Source organism: Plectropomus leopardus, chromosome 15 (genome assembly GCF_026936395.1).
Source record: "Plectropomus leopardus strain MGB_pleo_1.0 chromosome 15, ASM2693639v1, whole genome shotgun sequence".
NCBI lineage: Eukaryota > Metazoa > Chordata > Actinopteri > Perciformes > Serranidae > Plectropomus > Plectropomus leopardus.
This window is the reverse complement of record NC_142190.1, coordinates 20,952,501-20,979,034: the sequence shown is the minus strand read 5'-3', so window position 1 is coordinate 20,979,034 and position 26,534 is coordinate 20,952,501. Positions and strand designations below refer to the sequence as shown.

The 26,534-nt window shown below is 40.1% G+C and overlaps 1 protein-coding gene across 1 annotated transcript in view; it reads right to left on the bottom strand.

Moving 5' to 3' along the window:
- Nucleotides 1-26,534, bottom strand: part of frem2a (FRAS1 related extracellular matrix 2a) — a 69,066-nt gene that overhangs the window by 10,369 nt on the left and 32,163 nt on the right. Inside the window, exons 4-14 of the mRNA XM_042499407.2 lie at nt 22,263-22,493; nt 16,811-16,936; nt 15,301-15,552; nt 8,311-8,460; nt 7,983-8,192; nt 6,988-7,185; nt 6,381-6,545; nt 5,913-6,095; nt 4,618-4,748; nt 3,997-4,155; nt 1,938-2,241 (exon numbers count right to left, since the gene is read on the bottom strand). Of these exons, the coding sequence (XP_042355341.2) occupies nt 1,938-2,241; nt 3,997-4,155; nt 4,618-4,748; nt 5,913-6,095; nt 6,381-6,545; nt 6,988-7,185; nt 7,983-8,192; nt 8,311-8,460; nt 15,301-15,552; nt 16,811-16,936; nt 22,263-22,493 (2,109 nt within the window). The remainder of the gene's footprint in view (nt 1-1,937; nt 2,242-3,996; nt 4,156-4,617; nt 4,749-5,912; nt 6,096-6,380; nt 6,546-6,987; nt 7,186-7,982; nt 8,193-8,310; nt 8,461-15,300; nt 15,553-16,810; nt 16,937-22,262; nt 22,494-26,534) is intronic.

Sequence of the window (26,534 nt, the reverse complement as noted above, 5' to 3'; positions counted from 1 at the left end):
AGTAATCATAGTAGTTTATAATTATATTTAAATACTATAACACTTTTTCTGCATTGTAAGTACCTTTATTATAGATACTTTAAAGGGACAGTTAGGGATTTCTGAAGTGGGACTGTATAAGGTACTTATGTATAGTCAGTGTGGTCGGTGCACCGACCACCAGCTGTGTTGAGAGTGTTTTCGGTGTGAAGTTTCGTTTAAACGGATCGCTAAACAGCCAATGACAGCACTTTCTGACCCGAACAGATGACCCGCAGTGGATGAGAAATGCAGTGCCAAAGGAAAAGGCTGTCTGATGGTGAGGTAAAGCAGCAAAAATACTCTTAATATAGCGCCCACCTAGACTGATATTGATTTTTTTAAGGTAGGCCTTTTTTAAAGTGGCTAAAACTCATTTTGATATCAACCCTTCTATACAGCATGGAAATGCTGAGCTGTGCGGTGCGTGTCAGCTACTGTATGTAACACACTGACTATACATGTATAAGTAAGTATACTTATGATACTTAAGTATCTCATACAGCCTCACTTCAAAAATCTCGAACTATCCCTTTAAGTATATTTTGCTTGTAAAACTTAAGTCTGAGCTCAAGTAACATTTTAAATGCAGGCTTTTTATTTCTAGTGGAGTTTTTTACACTGTGATACTGTTACTTCTACTTAAAGGTCCAGTGTGTAAGATTTAGGGGGATATATTTGCAGAAATGGAATATAATGTAATGAGTTTGTTTCCTTTGGTGTTTTATTACCTGAAAATAAGAATTGTTGTCTTTGAATGAGCTTTTTCAACTTTCAAGTTTCAAGTTTATTTGTCACACTCACGATCATACAAGTACAATGCAGAGTGAAATACTGAGATTCGGAACGTGTCTTCTTTTATGGAGATTGCCATGTTGCCAGTTACTTTATTAATTTTTTTACTGGTTTAAATCACAGTATCCATTTGTTTTGGAGAAAAAGAGACCTCTGCAGATAATTCGATTCCTGGTAAAAACCTCATGGACGTCTGAATCTTAAGTTATCTGAGAAAAAAGGTGAGCACATATTAGCAGGTGCTAGGCTTGCAATCTGTCTGCAATGTGCCAAACGGCATTGGAGAGACAATTATTTGTAACATAAATCTGATTTATTCAGTTTTTTTGCCATTTAAAATCACTAGGCCTTTTTGTTTTGGAGAGGAGGAAACATCTGTGGATTGGCTTAAAAACAAAACTCCTGAACAATGAACTCAGAAGGAATTTTTTGCTAGCAGAAATCTGCGATCTTCTGCTAGATTCCACCAAATCCCTCTAAATCCTACACACTGGACCTTTAAGCATGTAGGATGTATTGCTTTCTAGTGCTGAGGTTGTAGAACTGAAACTTATCTGGTGGACTACGGTGGCTGTCAGAAAAAACGCGAATGGCTCAATCTAGAGCCAGTATTTTATTTGTACCTTCTGGGCTACTGTAGAAACAACATGATGGACTTAGTGGAAAAGAACCCGCTGTGTATGGAGACATAAACAGGTCATTCTATACTCACAACCATTCTTATTTTCAGATGATCATTATACACTAGTTAAAACATGGTTATGGATATTACATACCGTTTCTGCCATAAGATGTCCCAAAATCCTACACACTGGACCTTTAAGTAAAAGATTTGAATACTTCTTCAACACTTTTTACCATTTAATTCAGACGTCCTATATAACCGAGAAATGCAAAATACAATGGGTTTTAGGTGTATTTTCATTTTAATGTGCCTGTTATGCAGCTGTACTGTTCAGTAGGTAATGTTCATTCAAAAGCACTATTCCTGAACATTCATGGTGCTTGGAGAACAAATCCTTTTGGGTTTCATCGCAAAATGGGGCCAAATCCCTGTTCATTTCCTCCTCCAGAAAACTGGCAACATAATACATAGAGATGGATATTCATTGTTCTGTTCTCACCTTCCTCCTGGCTGATAGTGATGATGGGGCTGCTGAGCTCTAAACCCTCATCTCCATTAGAATTAACGGCTCTAGCAGCACACTGGACCCTGGAGCCTGCCTGGAAGTAGACTGAGTCCAATGTGATCATCTTAGAGGATGTAAAGAAGGTGTCAAAGTCCACCTCCCTCATGGGACTGGTGACGCCATCAGGGCCAGCTGGGGCGCTGATGAGCCAGCGGTAGCGGGTCAAGGTGTTGTTGATGTGCTCGCTGACACAGATAGAGCCCGTCTTGTCATAGTCTGGGTATTTTGTATTGCAAGCCTGGAGGATGGATAAGGAATAGAGCGGGAGTGGGCGGGTGGGCAGGGACAGCAGAGAGATGGGAAAGATACAGCAGATGCCAGAGGACAAAAGGAGAAAGAGGTGCAGAATACAAACGAGTAAGCAACTGTTGCCAAGGAAATCCAGATGTTTCAGTCTGCTGGATTTTCATATTTAAGCTCTTGAAATGTTTTTTTACTTTCGCCAAGACGGTCATGTTCTTGTATTTAAGCTCCTAAAATGGCTTCTTAAATACCGTTTATCCAATGTACTTGGCAGATGTATTGCTGAGGAGCCAAGAATGTGACGTGTTGAATTTGGTGCCGTTTGGACTCACATTACAGTGGGTGTTTATAAAGTTTGAATAAACAAGCAAACAGCGCAGTGTAGCTCTGTGCAGCAGCAGAGGGGGGACTTCAAGGCTGTGAGGACTGAGTTCACTTCAGCTGTTCGGTGTTGGATATGACAACGTTACAACCAAACTCTTCTTCACTACCCTGAAGTTACCAGCACGAGCAGACAGCACACAGGAACTGTGCCACTCTGCCAATTTGTTTGCCAAATTAATTTGTAAGACTAATAACATTATTGTAGGAAAAATACCTCTGCTGATTAAATCCATGCTTGACTTTCTAAACATGGTGGTTATGTCAAAGAAAGTGACTTATGTGCTTTTTACTCATTTTGAGGTTGGTCATCACCATGTTTCTTTCCTCAACCTACCCCAAAAAAACTGAAATTGCCTAAACCATCTTCCATAACTTTATGTTATGTAACTTTACGTTATGCCTGCATCATCATTTGTGAAGTGTTAATTTGTAGGATATCATATGATTAATTGTGTGTGCATCGTCCATGTTTCTTTTTCAAAACCTAACCACAGTAACTTTACTTGGCTAAACCTCAGCTACGTAACTTTACTTTAAATTGGAACTTTATGTTAAGTACAGAACATAATTCGTGGGGTGCTTATTTGTAGGTTATTATATGAACCGCTGGATAATGATACAATGAAGAAATACTCAGAATTTATTTTTTTCTGAGCAATTTTTATGGACGCTTCGTGCAGAAATACAACAGGCCAAGCAATCAATCTGTTCCAAATAGATGTTTTTGAAACTGCACTAGTAATTAAAAAGAGAGAGATATAGGTTACAGGGGTAAGCTCTGAAGTGTTTCCATGGGTATCCTTAAATACCTGTTGACACTAAGTCTCCTGACTCAACATTTCAGATTTGACAAGACTGCTTCATTTCATCTCCTTGACCACAATGCAGGGAAATGCACACCCTACACGCACGCACACACGCACACACTCGCGAACACACATACGCAGCAGTCACCTGAGAAGCAAATGACTTAACACATCAAAAAATCCATTTAAGTGTCTCCCTGAGCCTATATTCAGGATTGGAAGTAATTCTCAAGTGTGTGAAAGCACGAGGACTGTGGCCTACTAAACTGTGTAATGTGTCTTTTAAGGACAGACCAGCGAACTTCGGAAGGACAGCTTAACTTTGGCTGAAGAAAAGTACGGGTCCTGAGGGATAACAAAGTGCCTTCGACTCCCAGAGGATGTGGGTCCTGATTAGGCCCTGCTACCTCATTACAGAAAAAGCCTACAAATTAAACTGCTGAGTTAGAGTTTCCAGGCGTTGCTAGAGTGTACTGATCCTGTAAAGGGACTTGCAATAAAATTCAGAAGATATCTCAAAGGCCACTTGCGTCCCTGAATGTGGTTTCACTTTGACTCACAGTGACACAGATGACAGGGTAGCCGGCTGGTGGATGGAGGTTATCTGGTGTCCTGGCGACGTCATCGTAATGGAGCAGCGAAACCACATGAGGCAGAGAGGGGAAGGTGACGTCGGCCATGCTGTTGGTCTCCTCGATGTAAACTATGACTTTAGTTAACTGTTCCAAAAAAAAAAAAAAAAAAGAAGTTTAGGACTGATAAGAAGTGACGCAGTGCAGTTTGTGAATCAAGTGATTTCTTATCAATGAATTGGTTCACGTCATCAGAGCAGGATGTGTTTACAATCTCTGGCTGATTCTCAGCTTCTCTCCTTTTACCCTTCTCTCTTATTTCTCTCTGCCTGTTTTCTTCTCGGGGTTATCTATTATTTATTGTGAAATGTTTTCGTTGCTCGTTTGGCTGCAACTACAGTAAAGTGCTCCTGTTGTCTGGGCTTGGGCACCCTTGTAAAAGAGATCTCTGGTCTCAGTGGGACTGACCTGAATAAATATGGGTCAAATCAGAAAGAAATAAAGTTTTTAAATCTCTTTACTTGTTAATGAAGCTGAAATTGCAATAGCTGTTAGTTTGGATTTTGTGTAGTTTGTTGTGTTGTGGTTAGGCAGGAACGCATTCCTTACCTGAGTTTCAGCCACCATGTTTTCATCAGGCTTCAGGTGGAGAGTGAAGGCTTCTCTCATCTCACGGATGCCGTCGAATAGCACCTCCACCTCCACCACATGTTCCTTATCCCCCTGTTTGAACTCTATGTCTGGGCACGCACACACGAACACACACAAACAGCAGGAAAGGCACTTTTAAATTAACTTACAGAATATACAACAACAAATTATCATTACAAGTGTAATGCATCGCTGAAATAATGTTTGATGTGGTGATTAAAACTAGTCAGGTGACATAAAGATGACCTTTCTCTCTTTTTTGATTTTAGTTAAAAAGAAACTAAAAAGCCCAATTCATGTTTTATTGCTTCAGAGGAAGGTATCACTTAACTAAAAAGCTCTGCAGGTTTTGCATTTGCATAGTGCCAAAGGTGGTCCATCTTCTAGTGAGGTAAGTAATAGAGTTTTGCATTGGAAATGTGCTTCGCTGAGAAAATATTGTGCAAAATGAGAAATTCAACGCTGCATGATTCAAAACTGCTGGGAAATTTGAACGGTGGGTAGGCAGGTATGATTTGAATAGACTGAATGTATTCATATAAATATTTCAAGCCTTGATTAAGCTAAGAAAGGTTCACTGCGCTAAAAGCCAAGCGGACGGAGAGGAAGACTTCACCCTGCTGACAAAGCATGAAATATACTGAAATTCAATTAAAAATTACATGACCCTCCACTGGACTATTGCAGAAATTACCTTTCCCCACTTGGGATGAAATTAGAAATCAATGACCCTCGCCCAAATAAATCTCTATGCCCACTTTCATTAATTTAACACTCCTATAGGGAGTCCTGTTTGAAAACTTCAAAACTTCTCTTATTACTGCAGCTGCTGTAAATGCATAGCAGAAATCTATCAGTAGGATACCTGCAGGCCAGTAAGAACAAAGGTAATGTATCATTTGAAGTTTCTGACCACTTCTGGTGCTATTAAGGTTGTTTTAGGACATGCATTTAACATGTTATAGCTACAGTTAATAACTTTTATAAAACTAACTTTATGTCATGTATGCTGAAACTGTTACTACATTCTAAAAAACGTACATCAGACAGACAGTTTGTAAAAAATATGTAACCCTTCTCTTCATGCTGCATCTAATGGCATTTCCTAGAATAGATGCACCAACAACCAATCAGAGCTGAGGAATCTCTGACGCAGCTGTCATTCATGTCAATCACTGCTCATGAGCGTTTTTTTGTATGTAGCTGCCACAGTGTAGCTTTGAGAGACAGAAGAGGATTTGTGTAAGGTTTACCTTGAGACACGGGGTAGTAGTCCTCTCCAGAAATAGCTGACCCGTCTTTGGTGTGGACGCGGACCACTGACACTTTTGATGTGTCACCAACTCGTACCACAGGGATCCTCACAGTTGCCACGGCACTGGCTTCCTTTGGTTCACTAACACTGAACTTGGTTTCCGAAAAACGAATAATGGGTTCTGAGGTGCACAGAAAGGGAGAAAAACATGATAAAATGCTAATGTGTCATTGGATTATGGACAATTTATTAATGGATTAATTATCACTCCCTTAATTATGACTGCTTATGAATTTTGTTTTAAAATGTAAACGTGCTCTGGTTTATGCTGCGTTTACCATGTTTCATATCCATCAGCCTAAACTACGCCACTATTCAGAGAAATGTAGAAAAAACTGGCATAACTGCTTTTCATTTTACCATATATTTCTCTCCTGACTTTCCTCCCCCTCTTCATCTTACTTACTGTCAGCTGTGTCCTTGATTTTTACCAGGGTCTCATTCAGAGCTCCCACTGATGCGCCAAACTGTGAGTCGCTCTTCGGATTCCCTAAGACCAACCGCAACTCTTCTCCCTCCTCGTACAGCGTGTCATCAACCAGTGACAGAATACATTGCTTCTCCTCCTCGCCTGGAGTGTACAGTGGGATGGTGATGACGGGACATGTCAAGAAATTTGAGGTGGAAGAAAGGACAGAATAAGTTCTGCAATAATTCTTTTTTTTCTTCTTACAGCATATGACATCTTATTTATATAACTTTAACCCACATAACCCTTTGTTCTGTTCCTCCAGAGTTTCTGGAAGCTGTTTGCACATTTTGTAAGAAAAAAATACAGAAAATGACAGCGCAGCAGGTAACGTGTTGAATATAGTTAAACCTGCAAGCCCTTGCAATTTCTGCAAGGCACTGTTGATTTTGCAAAGAATGTGTGACAAAAAACACTGTTTCTTGTTCAGAGCTGTTGAATTGATTAAAAAGGTGTCAATTCTCAAGACAAGAGATTAAATTAAAAAAAAAAAACAAAACACTGAGCAAAAACCTGTGATGTGTTTGTGTGATTGATGAAATACCTGGTAAGAAAGTGATGATAGATGTCTCTGTGTTGGGTCGCTCATCAAAGTCGGAGGCGACCTGCGCAGAGCCCTGGCGGGTATAACAGCGAACCGTGGATTTGTGTCTGATGTCGCCGCTGCGGTACACTGTTGCTGTGATATGACCATCACTCTCCTCTCCAATGTACACCGGCTCACGGAACTGGACCTTTGGCACTGTCAGTAAAGAGGATAGTTCAATCATATATGAAAAAGTGAGTAATAATGTCTCACATGCTGTCTGAGCTAAATTTAACTGGACTGATTTTAAAAAGCAAAGCAAATAACACAGCTGTCACAACAACCTTATTTCTGACTGAACGTCAATAATGAAAGCCGTGAAAGTATGAATACAAAGTCAAAGAAAAGTGACAAATTAATTGCTAAGTTGTGTTTAGTAAAGCAGATAAATTGAAGTGTACACAAGTTGTCCTGACAAGCAAGAAAAAGACATTTCTAAGACATTGGTGCTTTGTTAGGCTTTCATATATCAGCTAATTTAACAGATATATACAATTAAACTAAGCAGATTAAGCAGATTATACAAAAAAACAACAGAATCTATAGCCATGTTAGCAGCTGTGACACTGCATTTTGGCACACTGACAGATCATATGTTAATCAGCACTAAACAGAAAGTACAGCTGAGGCTTACGGTAATGGCATTAAGCACAAGGTAGGGCTGGGCGATTTATCGATATTATATCGATATTGTGATACCAGACTAATAAATGCCAAGACATTTCATTAAAAGCAAAAAATGTAAAGCTCTTATTGACCCCAGAGGAAAAGTCACGGGATCAACAAATGCAGTAGGCTTCATGTTCTGTGGCCCATGAAAATTTGTACAAACTATCAAGACTGACCGGCAATAAGATATTGCATCCCTAGAGTTATGCAGTATTTATGGGAAGACAAAAACAGATGAGGATTGATATAGTGATGAAAGAGTCTGAGGAAATCATGTCACTTACAGTCAGACACTGAGTCATTGATGAGGACTGTTGCCTTCCCAGGTTCTCCCAGGATGCCATTCACTGGCATACGTAGGACAAGCTCAAAGCTCTCAATTCCCTCCAGCTCTGGCTGTCCCAGGTCATCCAGGATGGTGACCCTGAACGTCTGCATGCTGACACCCGGAGCAAAGTCCAGGTTACGACTGATGCCCACATAGTCAATACCAGCTAGAAGATGGACAGAGAGCAAGACAAAGGGTCAGAAAATAAGCCAATTACAACACATTGAGTAGACGTAAGGAATGATGGTCATACTGGTAAACTGTCTCTATCATTGGGGGCTTACCTTCTGCAGAGACAGGCTCGGCCTTGCGGGAGCGGACGGTGACGGTGCCTGTATTGGACAGATCAGTTCCTGTCCTCCAAACTTTGACCTCCACGTATCCGTCACTCTCATCCACATTATACTCAACCTCTCCGAAGTAAAACACTGGAGCTGGAGCACAAAGAAAGCAAGATGGAAATTATTAAATTATAAGTATTTGTGCAATGTTTTATTGTGTTGTTTATTCTACCATGAATTAATGAGGTTAATGAGCTTTAATTTTATTTTTTTCAGAGTGCATTTAGGAACTGGTGATTTGGCCTTTTAAGTGCTCATGTTGGTTTGAAACTCAACATCAAACTTGCTTTTTCACACTTTTGTACCCCATAAATTCAGTTTAATGGCCTTTGGCCTGTGTTTAATGACCCAATTAAGTCACAGGGTTCATATTTGCAACTTTGTTATTTCATTTTTTGTTTAGGGTTAATGTTACTTGTCTCCTCTTCTTATGTGTGCACCTGTGGTAACATAAAACCTGTCAGCAGCCTCCAACAGTCTGACATGACTCATTTGTAAAGCCAGCAGCCGGACACAGAGGTCAAACAGCGACAGCCCATTAGTCTGAAGTTTAACTAGAGGGAGGCGTGACCTTTCAACCTTTCCTGGCCTTTCATCCCACCTCTTTGTTACTGTTCCTCTGACAGAAACCACTGAGTACTTTCAACTAAAAAAGAGATGCAGTTAGCACTGAAAAACAAGGCCTCTCTATGTGTGTGTGTCTCTCTTTCTCTGAATGTGGTATAGTGAGATGGTGAGACAGAGAGAAAGCGGCCCCCTAGACTGCTCAAAGGCTTGTTTGAACTGGCATTGTTTCCTGAGGCAGCAAAGTGGAGGCAGTCCAATGTGTATTTGACAGCTTCATCTCTCACAAACCCCCCACCGTCAAGTCCAAAAAAACTGACAGAATAAAAGTTCTCTCTCACTCGGCTCCTTTCTTATATTCTGGCATATAATCCAAAAATAGCATGCGTATTATCATTTTTTTGTGTCATGATCAAACACTTCAGCAGTCCAGAGATATTTTTTTTCCCTGAATATTACTTTGCTGATATATGAACTTTCATATTTTATTTATATACTTTAACTGGGCCAGATAACAAAGCTAAGCATAGTGTACATAACTAAGGGAATGTAGAAAATTAACTGCAGTTACATTTTGACTCTTAACTTGACAGAATAAGTGACAGCCCAGGGCAACAATACCCAGCAAGTATCACACATCAAGTGTGTCCTCCCTCTCCATCAAAAGACTTGGTTCCTCAATGCATCTGTCTTTTTCTCATACCTTTCCTCCTACACACTCGGCTTTACCTAGCAGATGTAGCGTTGGTTTGTAATGCAAATAGAATTCGCATATTTGCACAATGGAAGAGTAAAAGGAAAATTACAGATTGTGTAGGTGGAAAAACACATGGGAAAAAAACATCCAACCAGACACTGGTAAACAATGCAGAGGCTGGTAAGGGTGTTTTGGGATGCTTATTAATGCATGCTTCAATAGTATTGTAAATAACTAGCATATCTGTAAACAGTATGTAGTCAATCTGGCACGCATTCTCTTTGTGCCCAGAGAGGAAACTTCTGCTGGAGTGCTAATATACATGTCTGCATTCACACGTCCTGACTGCACTCGGGGACGACAAATTCTTGACACCACAAGAGGGAGTTGAGTGATGACTGATGAGTGAGAACTGCATCCTCTCTCCCCTCCAGGGCCGCGCCTGTGGTTTAGCACTCTGAAGTGTGTGTGAGGGCTGAGGAAGGTGTAAAGCCAAATTGTGATAATTACTATGTGTGGGTGTCTGTAGCCATTTGTGTGTCATTGTGTCTTTAAATACAGTTTACAGAAAAAACATTCTCAGCTGTCCTCTACAGCAGGGCCCCTGCTTTTGGAGTAAGGTGACTAATAATATCTTACAAAACTGTCAATATTACCCTACAGTAAAGTGTGCTTTTCTTTATGTTGTAAACTTCCCGTCAGTGCTTGGGACTAAAAGGCGTACACATCATAATGAAATGGTTCTCAACCAGGGGACCAAGGACCCCTGTGGGTTTCTTGCAGGAGTTTCAGTTGATCCTGAGAAAAATGGGGTTTATTTTCACTATCTGATTCACTTAATCAGCATTTAATTTAAAAAGTGAGCCCAATATCAGTAAAAGATTCAAGAGTGACTATTATGATCATTCCCAGCTGGCCAACAACGTCGCTAGACAATGAAACTGAATTTAGGTTGTGACCAAAATTCAGTTTCAGGACAACTTACAATACCAACGTCAATTTGACGAAGAACACTGACGATCAGTGACAATGTGTTTTAAGTTGTGCTCAGTAACCAAAATTAAATGTCATCTAAACGTCTCATGCCAACGTCATGTAATAATGGCATTTAGTTGTAAGGTACGAATAACAAAATCCAACCTCTGCAAAACTTTATAATGTTGTCCACACATGAAACTCTAAAGGCATTAGACAATTAAAATATTGTTATCCCCAATTTTCATTCCAACCTATATTTAAAAGAGTCCAACATCTCTGATCAAAGGTGTGATCACGGTATCTCCTCAGCTATAGAGTTCCAGTTTTAAAAAAATCTGACAACCAAAATCTTTTCGGATGGAGGTCCCTGGAGTGAAATCTTATTAAATAAAAATCACTGACCAATTGTCTATCAATCTAAAAGTTATTGACACAAAAAACTTGAGAACTTCTCTATAAATGTATGATCTGCTATACAATTAAAAAGTATTTCTTTCAAATTCTTTTTCCAATTTTTGCTTTTTATTGTGAAATACTGGACAGCATTACCGCTTTTGGTGTTCAAAAAATATTCATCATCACTCATTGGCTTGACTGATTTAAGTAGGTGACTATTATAATTACCATTTACACCTTTTTAAAATATTTTTTAATCGGAATTTTAGGAATCGTGGCATTTCCAACGTTCTGCCAAGATGCAGAATTCAGCTGCCACATTGTATTAACCATCTCGAAATTCAGTTTTTATCTTCTATATAACGGGGCAAAATTTAGGATGAAAATGACCTTCTTCCCATTGCTGCCTGCATGCTAAGTAGTGAGAACATGTGTTGGAAGATGGCATGTATGTCAAATTAAAACTGAAAAATAATTGGATTAAGACTGGATTGTGTTGCCATATAATGACAACAGGTAAAACAACGTTGCCCCAGTCCTCAGTCAGCTGCAATCTGCCTCCTATAGTAAAGAAAAAAAACACTTTTTATCTACAGCAACAGCATAACATACAAACGAGCAATGAGCGAGCGATTCTGCTGCATTGGGAGTGTGACCAACAGTAAGGCTGCCCTAATATTAAAATGAAGGACTGGGATTCCAAGAAATACTCTGAGCTAATCTACAATTCTACAAACTTAGCTGTGGCCATATGCACCCGACTGAGAGAGTCTGAGTGTCCTCTCTCCTTGGAAAGGTACAAGGAGATGACAACACTCACTTTGAGTCAGACTGTGCAGCCATGCGGAGCGCAACACTCAGGGAGACAGGGTACAGTATAGTTTAATCTGATAAAGTACTAAATCTAGCAGACACCCCTGGGTCTCTTTTTTTTAGCTGAAGTGAGAGAAAGTGTGAGAGAGGGAGAGAGAAGAGGTGGTGGAGAAATAGATGGAAGGAGAATGGTGGACTGAACTTGACTTTGACCTGGGGGAAGGAAAAATGGGGCTAGAGAGAGCACCAGCAGTCACACTTAGAGTTTTACAAGTGCTTTTCTCACCACTTACCTTTGATGCAGAATTTGAGGTCTGATTTGCGCACACATACACGCAACAACACACGTGCACAGCAGACGCAGACAGTAACCCTGCACACAAGTAAACACTGAGCGCCGTAACTCTTGTTTTTTCTCTTGGTGAGTTGAGGTTGTATAAGTGAGGGAGGGTGCAGTTTGACTGGCTGGGTGCAGGTATTAGAGCGCTGTCAGATGGTGTATTATCCTCTGGGAGGCAAAAAATGACACATCATCTCTCACTGGAGTTGGGCTTTCACAAACACATTTCCATTCCTTTGAACTCAGCACCACAACTGAAGTCTTCTGACAATATACTAACAATCAGACAGTGTGTCATGTTTCTTGTTAACTATCCCCCAGATGCCTCCATGCACATTAAAACAACACACACACACACACACACACACACACACACACACACACACACACACACACACACACACACACACACACACACACACACACACACACACACACACACACACACACACATTCAATTTGGCACAATTGTTTGTATCCCTAAATGAGTTCTCAGTTGTAAGTCACCATTGTTTTATTTATCCCAGTATTCAGGCTCGCAATGGCTTGACAAGTCTTTTCTGACACTATTCCTTCTGATCCAAACAATTCATGACAAACTGAAAGAGCAACTAAAAAGAGAGACTGATTGAAAAATAGTCTGAGAAAGAAGTCCTCATTTTTCAAGATTTACAGCATTTTGAACCTGGACATTCATCCAGGCCCACATGTTACAAAAAATGTTTTTTTAGGCTGGAGACGACCGGATCCTCTATAGTCATCTGTTTGTTACCTTATTGTGTGATGCAATATTTTTTATTTCTGATGTATTGTCTTTTCATAGTTGCAATCAATTTGTTTTCCATCAATTTATTATGTTTTTTCTATGAATAAGAACATGTAGTGTTATTCATTGATTTTTCAAAATAAAGCCCAAAACAGTTGTTTTCAAATGGAATTAAAGGTCCTGTATTGTGCTCATTTTCAGGTTCAAACTTGTATTTGGGGTTTCTACTATAACATGTTTACATGACTGAAATATTCAAAAGAACACACTATAATTCTAATACTGCCTGTCTGATTATACCTGTATTCACCCTCTGTCTGAAATGCTCCATTTTCGCTCCTGTCTCTTTAAGGCCACCTCCCAAAGAAAGCCAAGTCTACTCCGATTGGAGTATTTCCTGATTTTACACATCTGTACTCTTAGTATCTCTGCACCCTGGGTAATGACTGTCTGTTCTAGTTTTATTCAGAATAGTTGTGACATCACAACTTCACAGAAGTCCTGGCGGCTTGTTAAAAGGCACAGTTTCTGAATACGGACTTTGTGCATTTCTCTGGGGATTTAGACATTCACAGTATTTATATAGCACCTGAACCTGGTTTATTAAGACATAGAAATCTGACTTTTTACAATATGGGACCTTTGTATTACTGTCTAGCCAGTTAATACAAATTGTGACATTTAAGTGACATTAAATGAGTTTTACAGTTACCTGAGAAGAAAAGAAGGTGCACAATTGTACCTGAAATGGCTAATTTGGAAATTCCATCTTTATATGCCTCTACTAAAAGCTCTCCAAATGTGTTCTGTTTCATTTCATTAGCACCCGTGTATGCACAGATAATGTACAGATGTTGTAATATGGTGTGCTAGAGGTTTTCGGCTGCAAGTCCAAAATTCCAAATAGATATTATTGTAAAAGTGCTAAGTTTTGTTAGGCTTAGATAAAAAATATTTCATTTTAGACTGTCTTATTTCTTTATTTACCCTGACCCAGTCGCATATATACTAATGGTTCCACTCCTCTATTAAATCTGACAAGCATTACCTCTATTATGATTCATGTAGGTCTTGTTGTTGCAGAAATAAACTCTATTAAGTTGAGCCATTTTGGGCATGTCATAGTTTGAAATAGGTTAACAAATGTGCTCATCTAAATAAAAGCTTGTAACAATGCCTGAAGAATGTTTCTCTTACATCCTGTATATTTATTTTCGATGGCAGCTAAATGTAGCCTATGTTACAGAATATCACAAATAGTTAGTTCAATTTCTACTTTACGGGGTGAGAGAACACTCAAAAAGGAAAGATGAAAACATAAATTTAGGGCACTGCCATGTTTTCACATGTGGAGCGTTGTAGCCAGTCATTTATACTCAGTTGGACTAGATGTAGGTCAACAAGACCTTTTTTTATTTGTTGATGTGTTTTCCTCATCTTAAAATATTGGCTTAAGATATTACTAACAGGAAACCAGGGCAATTTTTACACTTTGCATTTCTCTGATTTGATGCCAGATGGGTGGGTGAGCTTATACGCCAATATGAGAGCTACAGTGTACATGAGGACAGATAAGACTTCCTTGACATTATCTATAGGACCTTGATGATGTAAAGTCGTCTTTTTACATTGCTGGAATTTGACCCACACTGATTATGCCAAAAGAAAAAGTTTTTTTTTTACTGCCTGTAGCATGGCATTTAACAAAAAACCTGAGCAGAGACATTTAATCTTCATAAGTCTATAAATTAAATCAATGCAGGGTAGTGAGATGGTGGAGAAAGCCTATAGATGGGAATAAATATTTCCCTGCAGATTTTTCCATCCCCAGATAAATCCTCTGCGCATTTCTCTGCATTTCAGAAGATGTAATTGACTCTGTCCATAACATGTTGCAACAGGATGAAAGCAGACCTGGGACACTTCTGATAATGTCGTCCCACTGGACTCTGGTGCGGGTCTCAACTTTAATTAAAAACTGAATGACAGCTAGATGGGAGTTTGATTCCGTGTATCTACTGTCACTGAAGGGTCCATGTCAGGGTGTTTCCAACAGACAGTAAATCTGTAAACAAGCTTAATTACGTGAGTTTCTGTGGCATAAAGGCTGTGATCACAATTCATCACAACATGTAGCGCTGTGTGTCAACACACTGTGTTTGCACATGCCTGTATGTGTCCATATGCATGTGTTGTTTAACATTAAAGCTACATATGTGCACACAAAGCAGAAATAAATTTCATCTTCACAGTCTCTTTTTGGAGACAAAATACCCTTTTGCAAAGTTCACCATGACCTCTCCATCCATGTGATTTGGGTATATCTTATTTAAAGGAAAAAGTGTTTAAAACACGGTCGACAACACCAGCATGCCTTACCATCATCCATATCTTCCAAGATGTTGACTTTGGTGGTGTGGTAGTGCATTCCCAGACGGCCTCCAACAGGCAGTGATAGAGTAACGTTGAAGCTCTCTTCTCCCTCGTACAGAGAGTCGTCGATAATCACCATGCGACACTGCTTCTCCCGCTCACCCTTGTCAAAGCGAAGGACGCTGCTGTGCTCCTCTGGACGGGAGATGTAGTCTGAGTAAGACAGGACAGTGGTAGGAATCGTCCCTGTGGCAGAACCTTTGGAGGAGATTTGACAGTGACAGGAGATTAGGAAGAGATAAAAGATACTCCACTTAAGAAAAAATACTTAATCAAAACATATAGAATAGACAGAAGGCATCAGAAAACTTGGAATGCTGAGTGCTCAGCGTCAGGTTAATACATTTTTCATAGTTGATCCCCTACATTTGAATTTGTAACTTTCATATACATATTCATATTGTGCTGAATTTGATGAGAAAAGTAGTGTGATAAAGTGTAATGAATTCAAAGAAGGTTCAGCACATCAGATTAACAATCAAACATCAGTACTCGGTTTCATAAAATTCTGACTGTTAACCAGTAGTAGCATAAAGTGGTGGCCGCCAATCAGGGTATGTGCTGTATGTGGTGACGTAGCATGCAGGCCACTGCTTGCAAAACAGTAATGGCTGATCTTGCAGCAAAAAGTGCTAACTTAATTCGGTAAAGAAGTTGATAAAAACAATCAAACAAGAGCAGGAGCATGCGCTTGCAGAGTTTCTCGAAGGAGAGGATTTCTTCGACATTCTTCTGACTGGATTTGGCAAAAGCTTGATTTATCAACTGCCTAGGTTGGGGATGAAGCAGATGTTCCCGGTACAAATTCATGATCACGGCCATGCAGGGACGTGTTCACAATGCTTCTGACAGTCAACAAAGACGCTGACAAAAAATAAATTATATTTTCTAAACCGTTACTGTCTAACTGACAATGTATTTGTGTAGTAAGGCTAGTGCTCAAATCAGGATTGGCTGAAGGAGTTTGGTCAGTCAAAGCAAGTACGCCTACAAACTGAAAGTGTTCTGGGTGGCAGCCAGTCCAGACTGTTACTGAGAGGGAAACACAATGTTGAGCTCACATCATCAGAATGGTCTTACCAGGCTAATACAAATTTACATAAGATTGAATCCTACTGTCACGCTAAAATTGGCCAACAATGACGGTTTCTTTTATGTGTGCAGTATCCCCAAACAACAAAAACATTTGAGTTATTGGTGTTGTCTGATGCTGCTATGATTTGTTTATAAATATGATAATCCTGATAACATAAAATAATTTTAATGATGTTTCATCTATGCTTCAAGCACTTCAATAATCTATGTGCATACAGGATATGTGGTCAAAAATTATTCATCGAGTCATAAATAATAACATTCACCATCTAATATTATCAGTCTGACCAGCAGGCTGGCAGTCAGAGAAGGCACACTGAGGCTAAACGGGTTAGATGAGGTGAAAAAGGCTAGTCTGTACCCTGCTGTGTGTAGCAGACCACCATAAGCTCCTGGCTGATGTCTCCACTGCGGTGCACCGGGATGAAAAGCTCTCCAACATCTTCCTCCACTGAGTGGATCTGCTCGGGGAAGAACACAGTCGATTCTGTTTGGTGGAGGAAAGAGAAAGAGTGGAGCGAGTCAGCGTAAAAAAGAAAAGGGTAATGATATGTATAACAATCTGCAAAAATCCACAGTACATTAGGCCATCAAGGACTGATACAGGCTTTTGTTCTGGCTCTGCATTAGTGAGCCGCAGCTGACATTTTTTTATTCAGTTCTATTGAAGTGGTGGTCCTGCGGTGTGCTTATTCATATTCAAAAATAACTCTCCATCACAGTTTTCAGTTTGATGCAACCAGAGGTGCTCTTCAAAGAGACCCCTCCGGAAGTTTTTCTTACTGCCTGGTGTGTCGCAGACAATTACACATGCAAGCCTCTCAGTTCATCCCACAGAGGGGAATCAGCTGGGAGTTTCACACATCGACTCCTCGACACGCAGAGGGGTCAGCAAAACCATCTCTCTTATTTTTCCCCCCTCTTGTTTTCCACTCCCCTCGCCTTCTCTGAGAGGAGTTTGTGATTGAGAGAGAGACTTGGAGCCAGTGAAAGCATCATCTATCAAGGCGAAGAACTTACTGGCATTATAGAAACAATACATGTTGGAGCTATTTTCCACAGACGCACAGGGACCAATAAAAATACTAACAGTGTGGACTGAGCTTCAGCTCGCCCCAGATCTTCTTGCCCCCCCCCTTTCTCTTTGACTGTGAATGAATGAGTGAATGATGGACGCTTCAAGACACTTGTGGCTTGCTGGTGCAACAAAAACTCACATTAAAATGGCAAGTGCTGGAGCGTTAAAAATAAGTGAAAAAGAGAAAAAAACAGATTTAGATATTTGATTTGACACCCAGCGTAAAAAGGGATCAACACCTGAGATGACTCTTTGGGATGAAGTCATCGACATAAGACAATCTTATGCACCATGGGGGGTCAAACATTTCTCTTCTCTTACGCTAACTCTCCCTAAATCGTCCTCTCTCTTCTCAATCTTCTCCCCTCTCCTCCGTTTCTGCTTTCTGTCGCTGCCCACAATCTGTCACTCCCCAGGGGGTTACAGGGACTCATAGCAGGGGATCAGAGTCCACTGCTTACCTATCTCACACACACACGCCGACACACAGTTGTACGCTAATTTTCTCCTCTCTCTTTCTCCACACCTATACTGCACACCCCCTCTCCTCACAGTTCTTTCACATTTCACCTCACACTCCACTCTTCTAGTGCCACTAAATCCACCCAAGAATTAGAAAAGCAAATTTTCAGCCAAGTGGGTCAAGTTCACCTCCTGGAGGAAAACACACAGTCATTTTAAAACATTCATGAAGAGAGAGAAAAAAAGGTGCTTTCACAGAGGGTGTTAAAATAGTAAGTACCTGATCTCACTATTGTGTTGCCTAAATAAAAAAAATAATAATAAAAGAAATGTTTTGCTTTTATTTCTATCCCTGGAACATCTCCATTATTGATAATTTCATGAATATTCAATAGATGCAGGAAAATTTTCTCTGTTTCTGCTGTCTGATTGTTGTTGCGCATTCTGGTCTTTCCCAGCTTGTAAAACTTGGCATGCCCATAAGCTAAACGCCTGAAATGCATAAATGTGAAACTAAACAGCCTCTTGAGGTCTGGCACCATCTAACTTACCACAGCAAAACACCATGCCACAGTTCAAAGCAGCAGCAAAGTCACAAAAAGCAGTCTCTCGTTTGATGTGTCCTACATTAGTCCGGAGATTTACATCCTAACTGAGACAAAGCTCTCATAATTACACAAGGGTGCGCTTGACTGCAGCCGGCCTTGCGATCTCAGACGAAAAAATTACAAAGCAGAAAACAGTTCTTCATCATTTAGTGGCATGACCTTGGTGAAAAATGCAGCAGAGTAACAGTTTTACTGAAATATAGCATCCCCGCTGTATAGAGGAAGCGAGAAAGATATCACTGACTGTAGCGAGATGCTGGTATTGCTTGCAGCAAACAGTCAAACAGCAGGCTGCCACCTTCATCTTCAGTCAGCACTGTGCATGGATTATATATGAAGAAAGTCACAAAGTTTTGCAGGAGGAAAGCTGGACTATCACACCCTGTAATTAAAGAGAGTTTGTGTTTGCTGCAGCACTGAAAAGTGGGTGCACCACAGGCAACCGCGCTACAGGACAAGCCCACTCCTCATTATTAATCAAAGTAGCAACAGGCTAATACAGAAGGGCTGCGGAGGGTGCCGCATTCTTACGACTAAAACAAACAGAAAACAATAAAGAAGAGCTCCAGGCATTCGTGCATGCAGAAACACAGCCTGTCCATGCCGTTAGAACAAACTCAGCTTGTTACGCTCTGCTTAATTCTGGAACACTTTCGGTTAAAGCTTAGCGATCCTCTCTCCTCCTCTAAAGCTATTAGCCTAGCTGACATGTCCTCTGGGGAGGGAATCTCCGGGCTAAGCAGAGGACCAGACAAAGCCAGTTTTCATCATTAGAGAAAGAAGCTGGAGTACAGCTAACGCCACAGGCATAGCTAAAGCTTCACTGGCCCATTAGAGTACAGAGTGGCACATCTCTGTCACATTAGACAATCCCCAGAGATAACAGAAAACAAACCAGCCCCTGCCCTCCACACACACCATAATTAACCCACAGGGGAGGATAGATTGAGGAGGGAGGGTGCGAGTGGAGGAAGAGAGGAAGAGATAAAGATACAGGGAAAGAAAAAGTGAGTAGATGAATTGGAAAGAGAGAAAGAGTGATGAGAGCAGATGTTGTGTGTCACAACAATGGAAGCTTCAGTGTTTCCATCTTTGCTGCACATCTATAATTACTTAAAAGTTGCACTGAGGCAAGGAGTGAAGCATACAAAAAATGAATGTGAAAGAAGCAGAGGAATTCAGAGCCAGTGCCAGTTTGTCGCACTACTCAATATTCCATTAGCAATTCAATTTGCAGGCAAAGACACAAAGAATGAGGGAAAATGGCAGATTACAAACTATTTAAGAGAGAGCGAAAGACTGAAGTTGTGTTGTGTTGTGTGTGTGTGTGTGTGTGTGTGTGTGTGTGTGTGTGTGTGCGTGCGCACGTGTGCATGTGCATGTGCGGTGTGTGTGTGTGAGAGAGAGAGAGAGAGAGAGAGAGACAGAGAGAGAGAGACACACTTTCTGTACTCAAGTATTAGGGTTTGACAACTGCTAAACAGCAATATCAAATTATATGGCTGGCAACCTTTGATTAGGCCTGATGATAATGGACGAATAAATAAACGAGGAGCTCTAATCATACTGTTCTTTTGTATCATTGGGTTTTAGGAATAAACATTGTGCTCAGTATTTTTGGCGAGTGCAGAAACATAATCTTCATCCTGAAAACAAATCTCTGCTGGCTGTCACGTCATATTTCTCCTCCTTACCTCCTTGAGGATAGATTTGACATGACTTTATATCTACAGTAGACAGTGTTTATATTGACAATTCTTCATTCTCTGTGTGCCAAGTTGACTGATGCTTCACAAGGCAAGTGTGATATACGGTAAAGGGTTGTGCATCTTTTATTGCTTTGTAGCAGGAATACTTGAGTGGCGGTTGGGATTTTGTGTGGTGTGGATTAGAAATGTCAAAAACTTCACTGTGCCTGCAGTCATATCTGTCTACTCAGATTGGCAAATCAAATACCTCTGCTTTGGATATAATATTCTATTAACTTGCATTTTCAGTCCTCCATACTGTCTGTCCACAAAGGTGGTGTTTGATTTCTAAACTAGAGGGGCACTCTGAGAGCGCAGACCTCCACCAAGGCCAAATGCTCTATCTTGCAATGTTAACAATGTTGAAAAATAATTTGTCTATCTACCCCGGGATTTGCATCTCCTCCAAAATTGAAGGACTTCACTTCTGGCCTCTGCTTCACCCTTTCCCTAAGTTTAATGAAAATCAAGCCAGCAGTTTTTCCACAGTCCTGCTAACAAACAAACAAAACTGAACAGAAAAAATAAGCTCCTTTGTGGAGGTAATAACCAATATCACATGGAATCTAAAAAATTATCTGAATAAAAACATTTATGGTGGAAAATACAAAATAAGTCACTAAAAAATTTTTTTTTTCTTTTTACAATACCAGTGTCAGGGTTAACTCCATTGCAATTGGGACAGTACTGTGTAAAAGTCTCAGGCCACCCTAGAGTTTGCTAGCAAGGTTGTATTTATCATACATATTTATTTCTCAGTGGTCTCTTCACTAAAATACAACCAAAACATACAGGAAATGTGTACAGTAGTAGACACCTTCCAGTGAGTTTAACTATCATAAATTGTGTTTGTTATGCTCCACAAAGAAAGGGATAAACAACAAACATGTAATTGTACAGAAATAAGAAAAGGTAGCTCAAACAATCCATATTGAACTTTGTACATGTTCTGAATGCAACCTGGTGTAAATACACCAGAAGATTAGTATTGTAAATCTCATATTGTCTGCCCAAAAGAGTTTAAGATATGCTAGGAGGAAAGGCAGGTCACACTAAATACTGCAACTTTATTTTCATTTTATTCTGAAACATTTGCATTTTTAATGCTGTATGCATATTTCCTGTATGTTCTGGTTTTATTTTAGCAAAGAGACAACTGAAAAACAAAAATGTCTAAGAAACAGTTATTTCTTTTTATTCCTCCAAAACAGTAAAAACTGACTTGCATTGTTTGTTTTGATGGCACGTCAAAGCTACAGTCAATAGGCCTATCAAAGCATAGTGTGTTTTATTGTTCTATTACTAACTTCTCGTCATAGTGACAATGGGTATAATCATCAGTTAAAAAAATGACAGTTGCCCTGTTTCACACTGTGACACAGCAACACTAAAAAATATGGCTGTGTGCCTTAATAAGAGAATTGAAACAGATATTTGAGATTAACGCAAAAGTAAATCACCATAGTCAATAATAACTTTAAAATACAGTAATTGGTTTGAGTAATTGATTGTTTGTAATTGGTGAAATAATTTAATTACTTCTGAGAGAAGTAACTGTGACTAATTACAAATTTTCAGTAACCTGCACAACTATGTGCATTTTAATTCTTTATAATCTGAGTGCCAGAGTTTACAGAAACTAGGCATCCCTGTTATTCAGATAAGCTACCAACACCTGATATTCTGCATCTCCATCAGCATCAAATTGTTACTTTCAGGATAGAAAAACTTTTGAGTCTTCAGACAAAATATGCAAAAATGAAAAAATACATTTCAGCTTTTGATTCTATTGTGATTTAAATGTGGAGAAAAAAAACTCCATCCTATTGTCACCACAAAAGAATATTCAACCCTAAAAGTATTCATGTTTTCATTTTATGCAGGATATAAAGTGTGCATGAAAAGAAAAGGACTGACCGTCACTAGGATCCAGGATCTCGACTGTTGCTGTGGCAGGGAACTCCATCACCCCCATCACCGGCTCTGACAGCAGTATCTGGAAGGTCTCTGCCTGCTCGTACTTTCCATCAGTCAGTATCCGAACCCGCCACGTAGCTGTGGTCTGTCCCGGGTTGAACTGCACCTGCCTCTGGGACTTGCCCCTGAAATCTTCCTCCTTCTTCGCACTTCCATCCTGCGTGCCAATGCCTGAGAGACACAAGTTAAGGGATGGAAAAGGGAAAGAAGAGGCCAGATTAACAAATATGACAGACAGGAAGAAGTAGAGACAAAAAAAAAAGGAAAGCGACCATTAAAGGGTGACAGGCGGAAGAGAAACAGATGAAAAACAGATGAGATACTCACACCCTTTAATGTTGTTCAGAGAGTGGTGAGAAAAAGAGCGTTGCGTCTATTTTTCTTCACTGATCACTTACAGAGCCTCAGGAATGTGTGAAATGAATTTGTGACTGGAGCGTTTAAATAAGCATATTCCACCTTACTGAGATGGATTAGCTACCACAATTGTTTCCCAAGGGTTAGGTATGCATGCGAGTGTGTGAGTGTGTCTCCTTTTCTCTTGAAATGTCTCTTTTTTCACTTATAATGGGGCCTTCATATGAATCCACTTACAACAATTCATCTAACATTCATGCTCATCAGTACACCTTCTTCAAAGTAGCAGAGCTTACTGGTACCACTGGGTTTCACATCAAACGCACATCAAGCAAACCCGGGTGGCATAAGCCATACAATAATGTATTACATTTGCAAATGTGCTGTTCATATTCCTTTGTCTACATTCGCAGTGCCTCGTGAGAACAAGGTGAGCAGAGCCATGGCAGGCTGATGCATGTGCCTGTAAATAAAAAAGGATTTGTTTTCCTTTTTCAGCAGCAGAGAGAAAAAAGAAGGTGACAAACACATGCAGATGAGACTGGATACATTAGATCATACACACAGTGAGATCTGAGCGCTGAGTATTGTATGCAAAATTTGAGCTGAAAATAATCATACACACAGGAATACACACTTTAACACAGTCACACTTGGTTCATGTTGCTGTCCCTGTGAGGACCGTAAGCGATTATATTCATTCACAAACCCCAAACATGAGCGTGGAAATGGGACTGAAAGCTTCATGATTGTTATGAATGGTTTTTGGTGCATTTCTGGGTTCATTTTGCCAGGAGCAAAGTGAATTCAGTTGGGTGCAGAGTTAAACCAAAACATCATAGAATACTTCTCTCTGGGCTCACTGTTTTGGACCAATTTCAAGTGTAGAGAAAACATATTTTCCACAGATGATCACCACATAATAAAATGCTGCACTCTCTTACATTTGACCTGATCTGCAGCCAGCAGCACATTACATGTAACGCCCTCGTTCTCTCCATTTTTGGCAAAGTATTGTTATCTCCCAACTTTTCTTGTTTTTTTTCTCAACAGGAATAGCTTATGATTATTGCTCACCGCCGCTGCACTAATACAACACACAAAAACCTACTTCTCAAGGGACTGTTGAAAGTCTTTCTGGGAAATCTAAGACGCGACTAATGGAAGTTCAGTCAGGACAGCTCATGGTTCATTGGTTCACTTGCTGAGTGGACCTGTCAGCTTAACCTGGGTCAAGTTTTCTGAGATACATCAAAAAACTATGAATTTACAACACTTTATCATGAAAAAGCTGCATTCTTAAATAAGTATTTCACCGATAAAAAGAAGGCCCTCAAGAGAAAACTGAGCAAAAAGGACACTTTTGCTCAAGAGGCAGAAAATCTACAACTACCAGAATGCAAAGTGCCTTATTCGACACGCCCGCTAGTATGTGACTTTTTATGGATTGGTCCGTGTGGAACTATGGCGAATGGCTAGATCTTGGTATACAGTTAAACTGTAAGCTAAAACATGTTTCTGGAAACATCTGAGGCAAGAAATATGCATCTCAGTAACAGAATCTTGGTTTATATTTGATCAGCGCAGCTTAGTTTTACCCTTTGATCTCTTCTGTTTTTACTGTGCATCAAGCAGTGTTGCGCCCACTTCCTGTTCACAAAGTTTTGCCATCACAGCTAAATTGGGTGTTAAAATACGTTTCTGAAAACATTTTACGCGAGAAATAGGAAGTGCATTAACGTAATCTGGAGTTAGTTTTATCATTTGTTTGGATTTGGGGTTGGAGTTTGGGAGACCGAGAGAGGGGTAGATGTGTCTCTTGATCTGCTGTGTACTCTTTAAGGTTGGGCAGCAGCAGCGGGGTTGTCGGGCAATACAACAATAGTACTACCTGTAGTTTGAGCAACAGCCCCAAGAGCCAGTGAAAGTCCTCCAAATTACATTATAATTTGGAGAAGGGGAAAGGAGGGATATCTGGGCATTGGTAGAATGGAGGAAAGTTTACCATTGTTCATCTACACAAACTACCCACTTGGAAAAGTATCCCTCTAAGCAATACTGACTATAGTATGGGGCATCTGAGAGTTCAGTACAAATTCCACCTGTACTGTATATGACTAAGCTTGCACTCAAATCCTGTTTCTCACCTGAAACTGAAGCAACTCTGCTCCCACACCCGGACACTGTATATGTTAGCTGCCTTTAAAAGAAAGCTGGCAGCATAAGTAAAGATCGAAACCACCCGAGCCAAAGTGTGTTTGTGTCTTTGCCATCAGTAAAGAGATAGAGGACCATAAAAACATGGACTAACAGATTGAGGAATAGCTTCTTCCCTGGAGCTGTGGCCTCCTTCACCCACGCCTCCACAACACATGCACACACTAACCTATAGCTGCTGAGCATATGCACTTTTTATTGTGCAATAACTAACAATACACTATAAACCTGCAACTGCCGTTTTATTTATTGGTATTTAAGGCTCACTTCATATGAATATGTATGTTGTGTGTAACTTGTCACTGTTTTATATCAGCTATAATTAAGGTTGTACCTTGCTCTCATCTTGTCTAAATGTTTTAAAAGTAATTTTAATGTAATGTTCTTATTTCGTTTGTGTGTAGTTGTCAGCCTCAGAGTCACCAAACATAATTTTGTTGTACATCTACAATGACAATAAAGTGTCTGTTGTCTTATGTAAAGATAAAGTTTTGCCACACATCCAATTTCTGGTTCAAAAAATTCATCCTCTGGGAGGCATAAATGTGAGTAGTAAATTCCATGGCAGCCTGCCATCAGATTTTGACATTTCTCTTGCAGAAATTTAAATTTTCAGCTTGCTTGTGCTGAATGAGAAAAGGTCACAGGAGTCAGCAAAATAAAAAAGACCGGGACTATCAACAGCAAATTTCATGGCAATTTGTGGAGAAACAGTTTAGATATTTTTTTTTGTGGATAAGTTTTGCTCAGACAGACAAACTAATCAAGAAACTTTGCCATCTTTTGACTGTGCTAGCACCAGAAAAAAAACCAACAACCTGGAGGGGTCTGGTAGGGTAGTATCACACTATTTCACTATGATTTTGTCCAAAATCTGTCTTTCATGTCCACCCATCTGTCTATTTTATTTCTATTGCATGTAGTGCACATTACGCGCCAGGTGAGCCTTTATCAGTGGAACAGGCAACTTAACTGAAAAGGATGGCAACTGCACAGTTGGGGGGCGATAACATGTCAAGACTAGTAAACAGCTGGCCAGCAGCAGCAGAGAGTGACCACAGGGAAAAACAGCACATTTTCACATCTAACTTGCAGAATTAAGGGTTTATTATGAACAAAACCAGAGTAGCGCTGCACACAAATAGCATCACATACTGTATTCCCCAGGGAAATTTCAGTAAGGTATAAAAAAAATAGATAACGTCAAAGCCTAGGGTCTAGATTGTTATATACACACCTATATGTAAAAAGAGTATAAATTAGTCTTAACAGTGAAAACTAGGCAATTCGACTCGAAAAGTGTCCTCTTAGCAGATCTTATCTTTCTCATCTTTCTATTCTGATGATCAGTTCATCTAATTCAAATACCAGACGAAAACCTGCCCAGAAGAGAGAGAGAGAGCGTTGATCTTAAAAGGGTGGAGCCTCATTGAGCCACTGTTGCTGGACTCCCCGGAGGGAAGAGACACGTGTTGCCTGGGGTCGCGCTGGGGTTCCTTCTCAGCAGGTGGAAATATACCCACCCGAGGGCTTTTGATCTCTACGGTGCTGTTCCTCAGAGCTACAGTCCCTTGTGTTTGTGTCTCCATAACACATACACAAACTCACACACAAACACAGAGTTGCTAAAAAACACAC